Below are 5,382 nucleotides of genomic sequence, written 5' to 3' on the forward strand. Positions count from 1 at the left end.
TGTCGCTTACTTCGACTGCGGTAGCTAAATCGTCAGCATCCACGCCGTCACCGTCGTCAACAACACAGTCGCTTTCAACGCTCTCGTCAGCAACGTCTCCGTCAACTACGCTGTCATTATCAACGTTGACGTCATCAACAGCGTCATCATCAGGACCGTCTGCGACACCGTCATCAGCGACAATGACGTCGTCCACGGTAATGTCGTTTTCGACGCCACTCTTTGCAACGCAGCTGGCGTCCAAGCTGAGGCGCCTGGAGTCACAGGCCGCGTCCAGCAGCGCGCTGGGCGTCGCGCTGGGCGTCCGCGCGCCCACCGCGGCCTACCTGGACGGCGCGCTGCTCTCCGGAGAAGGTAATCTTCCCAAAACGCTGTTGCACAGCGTCAAGGATGCTGACCCTGGGAGGCACCGCGACGCTGACGGCCCCGCCACCCTGCTTGAGGCCATGAACCGGCCCAATGTGCGCACTAGCGTGTCTGGGCACAAGACTCTGCTGGAGAGCGTGGCCTCCGCGGGCCAGGACTTGTACTTCATGTTGCCCGGAGAGGCGAGGACCTCGGCCGCCACGGACACGGCCTCCGATGAGGACAGCCTGCACGGCGTCGGGCACAGGGCGACGCACGAGGCGAGCGACGTGACGCACAGGGTGACGCAAAAGTGGAACGAGCCGCCAGTGAACAGAAGCAAGGTCGCCGACGAGCACGGCGTTGTGGCGCGGACCGTGGGTCCGCAGGTTCCACCACTACGGCGGCGCACCGAGGACAGCCAAGGACACATCGCCATCCCGGAGCCAGGGGGGACGCATCCCGAGGAGCCCGCTTCGACCAGGCCGACGCACTTCGCCGAAGCGCCCGCAGAGGTGGAGCGGGTCTCTTCGTCCAGCAGGCCGTTGTCCAGAAGCCCCCGCCCCGAGCCCCCGCTGACCACCATCGCCGGAAATGACTTCAAGCTGGCCATCACCGCGGCTGATTGGCTCCACCACGGCCAGCCTTCGACAATTAAGCCGCTGGCCAGGAATAGCTCTGCGGAAAGGTCAACGGTGAGGGCGGAGTCCAAGTGGAACAGGTCGACACCTACCAGCTCCATGGCCTCGGAGCGGCACGGGGACGCCGAGGACACCTTGAGGCACTCGATCCCTTCGGAGGTGAGCCGCGGCCCGGACGACGCAGCTCGGCGGTCCACGACCTCGGCCACGACCTCGGCCACCACGCCCAGCGGCACCGCGGACAACGCCACGGAGGCCTCGCCGCCGGGGTGGCTGGGCGCCGCCCTGGCCAAGTTCCTCAGCGAGATAGAAAACAGGCGGAGGACGGCGGCGGCCCGAAAGCCGTCTTCCCCGTCATACTCGACGAAAACAAGTCTCATCGCGTCGACCACAGCACTCCCAGTCACCAGACCAGACCGTGATTTGGGGAACAGCTCTGCGAGCGGTGAGGCTGACGTTGACCGAAGGCGGACTACCGCAGGGCCAGCGCACGAATCGAACGGCAACGGGTCGACCCCAGCAATCGCTACGAAATCCGAGTCTTCCACGGAACCCTTGAAAAGAGCTACAGAAAGCCCTGTCAGTACGACTCCGGCGCAGAGGTCGTCGAGGAGACTGTTTGTTGTGACAGTCAGGAAGGCGACAAGTAACGGGACGCTCGCGCCGGAGCGGGCGGACGGAAATCGCTCTGTATTTGCGGAAATTGGTTCTGCGAGCTCGGCGACGCCGCCGTCGACGCGCGCATCGCCCACACTGCAAACGTCCACCAGGGAAGGCACCACGGCCCTCAAGGCCACGGCCGAAGACATCATCGTGGAGCCGACCCCAAAGCGCCGCCCCAAAGGCGCCACCGTGTCGAACCTGGTGCCCAGCGCGGAAGCGCTCAAACCCTCCAAGAAGGCCATTGTCATCACCTTCTCCAAGATGAAAAGCGGCGGGAACAGGAGCGACCCCAAGACAGGGCCGGTGGGTGAGGTGATTACCCCTCGGGCCGAAGCACCGACCGAGCGGACAAGGATAATAGAGGGTACCGCTAACGAGGCGGCGCTCAATGGAACCACTGGCCAGGCAAACCGGGATGCCACTTCCAATTCAAGCGCGCCTCAGGACGAAGGAATGTGGGGCGGTGCGGGCGGCTCGGCCGGTGCGGCCAGTGCGGCCGGTGCGGCGGACCACATCGCGCTGACCGTCCTCAAGACCAGCGGCAACGAGACGCTCACCGTCCTCAACGAGACGTTTGCCCTCGACCGGCCGACGAGGGACGCCCAGGCCATCCCCAAGACCCCCGAGGCGCTCAAGAAGCTCATCGTGGAGTACGTCCTCGCCATGCAGACACGGACGGCGGACGGTCCGAATGGCCGCAGCTCCCCGCCGCCAAGCGCGGCGACGACGGGCGAGGCCACGACGGGTGAGGCAACGACCCCCGCCACGACCACGAGCTCGTCCGGCAGCACGGAAACTGCAAGCAGCTCAGCGTGGCCCAGGCTGACCAGCTCCACGAGGGCCCCTGCCGCGCCGCCCGCCTTCAAGATCGCCCCCTGGGTGGCGGGCAGACCCAGGGCCCAGGTGCTGGCGGACGGCAACAGCGTTGTGCTGTACGTGGAGACGGCGGACTGCTCCCCGGAGATCGCCGACACCATCTCGACCCTGGAGGAGAAGGCTCCCAGCGACGGCACCGAGAAGGTGGTCATCGAGATGAACTGCAGGCCGTCCACGCGGGGGGACGCGAAGGGGCACTCGCCCCCGCCATCGTCGCGGCGGCTGCACGGCAGGGCCACGACGGCCGCACCTAGAGCCACCACGCGAGATTTCAAAGTCATCAAGTTGAAGCAAATTACACGGAAGCCGTCGCCGGGCCCGTCCACCACCGCCCGACCCAGTCCGGCCTTCCGGCCGGGCGACCTGGAGATTGAAAGCCGATTCGACCAGCGGAAGGCGGTGGATGCGCGCGCCACCGCCCGCACCACCACGCGGACCCTCTCCAAGATCAAGTGGAAAGTCGGCATAACGCAGAGCGGCAAAAGCACAGCAAGCCGGAACAGAAGTCGGGGAAAACTGCCGGGGACGGGTGCGGGCACCACGCCGACGCCCACAACCAGTGCGCCTACCGTGGAAAAAACACGCCCAGCAGCTGTTCTCGGTCCCACCAAGGAGATCGCGCTCGAGGCCAAGACTGTGATAAACCCTTTCCTGTCCGAACTTGCCGTTGTCGAGGCTCCGGCCGAGGCCCCGCTTTTCGACGCAGAGGCCGTGGACGAGCCGGTGGCGGTGCGGTTAGGCGAAAAAGACGCGCCGCCCACGGCGACCACGTCCACCTCGCGGCCCGGCGGAGCGGCGACGGCCACCACACTCGACACGCAGTGGTCCTTCTTGAAGATCGTCTCGCTGCTGGACGGCCCGGAGGCGGGCCTGGGCTTTCAGGCGGCCAAGCCGACCGACGCCGCCGAGCTTGGCGAGACGACGACGACGACGGCGACGACGGCCGAGGCGAGGAAGTTGACTACCGCCGAGAAGGAGGAACATTCGAGTCGGTACGGCCGGGCCGGCCAAGTTGCCCCCGGGACTTCCGAAACCACTTCAGCGACCGCGACAAGAACACCGACAGCCATAACGACGCCGCTGAAAAGGATCCTCGCTGAATCGGCGGCCACCGCCGCCGCGTCTGAGCCTCGCACATTTCCCTCGCTTCCGCCTTTGAACACGACGAGCACGACAAGCGAGCCCCGCGCCGAGGATTCATCTTTTGTCGGGAGAGAGAAAAGCAGCAGCAGCCCGTCTCCCGAGGGAGGTGTTTCCCAACCAACTTCCGCGCGGCCCATTCAGGAGCAATCAGCAGAAAACGCGACTCCCGATCCGCCTGACGCTGAAAGCACCTTTACCACCAAAAATAAAACCAGCGAAGCGGCCCCGACAGGCACGCCACTGTCTGTCAGAAGTAGCAGATCCGACGTCTCCAAGCGCAGAGTGCGGGGCAGGGGGACGGCCGCCACGGCCGCCACGGCCGAGGGGCCCGAGGCTGTGACCACAATGTCGCCGGCCAGGAGGATTACCGCGGCCAGGACGTCGCGGACGGTGGAGCACCTCAACCTGGAGGAGTGCACCAGCCTGTGCAAGCCCAAGTACCAGCGGACAGTCTGCGCGCAGGTCGGCAACAGCACGAGGACCTTCGCCAGTCTCTGCGACGTCAGGATCGAGGGCTGCCTCACCGGGGAAAGTGAGTCGTCTTAAACACTTCCCACTGCAAATCCTTTGGCAAGTGTTCTCGCCTCTCCAGTGGCGCTCCGCCATGAATGACAAAATGTGGCCCACTGGCCTTGGATCCCTCTGAGAAAGCCAAAATCTGGCACTGCACGCGGCCAAACTTTGGCATTCATTCACAGAGGGTGTTGCAAGGCCAGAGGGCCAAATTTTTGGCACTCAAAACGGAGCGCCACTGGAGTGGCAAGGAAACTTGCTAATGGATTTACAGTGCCGTCTTACGTAAAACGTTTCGCTGTCTGCAGGCACCAGGATCCGAAACACGGGACCGTGTTCGAGGTGGAGGAGGAAGAAGACCAAGGTGACCATCGAGCAGGACGAGGAGGTGAAGGAGGAGGACGCCAGCGACGACGCGCCGCCGAGGGCAGCCAACCGGACGTCGGTAGTGCAAACCAACTACAACAAATCGAACGCCTCCAGCTAGCAGCAACGTCAGACACACAGACCCTGTACTTTCCAAATCTCAATGTGTTTCGACGGAAAAAATTAATGTGATAAGAAAAGGACGTAACGCAAAGGGCGCGGATGTTGTGGTGTGAAAATTAAAGCTTCCCTGGACAGGGTCTCATCAGTTATTTCCTCCTCCGTGGCGCTGCGTGATGGCAGCCTTGATGGCAGCCCTGCAGGCTGGCTACCCACATGTCAGGTTGGCAGACATGGCAGGACTCGGCTCGGCACGGCGGTCAGCCCTCCGCCGCCCGTTTGTCAGGCCGGACGGTCTGAATCAGTCTCTGACAGTGCGTGGCTTGGCGTGCGTGGCCAGCCGTGCGGTCTGGCTGTGCTCTCTGTGCTGGGCTGTTGCTGTTCCGACTGCTCTGCGTAGCTCTGCTTGCACGGCTCACTTTCCGTTTGGTCGGCAGCGCGGTTCCGATCCGCGCCGTGGTTGTTCTGGCTACTCGGAAACACGGCGTGGCTTTTCGGCCGGGTGTGCAGTGTACACACACACAGGGGTTGGCAGCAGCGCCACTGATCAGCGCGCCGCAAAGTGGATCAAACTGGATAGGGGCACCGCGTCACACAAGCGTCACACCCACGTCACGACGTGACGACGTGACACAAACCAGCACATCGCCGCGCGGGGCCTCGACGTGCCGCGGCATGCTCTGGAACACCTGGACGCGTACGTGTGCGTGCGAGT

General features: G+C 64.1%; 1 protein-coding gene across 1 annotated transcript; it reads left to right on the forward strand.

The window, feature by feature from the left end:
* The first annotated feature begins 446 nt into the window (after positions 1-446).
* LOC117638905 (mucin-5AC-like) lies at positions 447-4,786 on the forward strand. Its single transcript, XM_034374076.1, has 3 exons — positions 447-1,952; positions 2,184-4,200; positions 4,490-4,786. The coding sequence occupies exons 1-3, from the start codon at positions 447-449 to the stop codon at positions 4,666-4,668; spliced, it is 3,702 nt and encodes a 1,233-aa protein (XP_034229967.1). The 3' UTR covers positions 4,669-4,786.
* Positions 4,787-5,382: the final 596 nt, after the last annotated feature.

The sequence above is a fragment of the Thrips palmi genome, unplaced genomic scaffold, assembly GCF_012932325.1.
Source record: "Thrips palmi isolate BJ-2018 unplaced genomic scaffold, TpBJ-2018v1 HiC_scaffold_10, whole genome shotgun sequence".
Classification (NCBI taxonomy): Eukaryota; Metazoa; Arthropoda; class Insecta; order Thysanoptera; family Thripidae; genus Thrips; species Thrips palmi.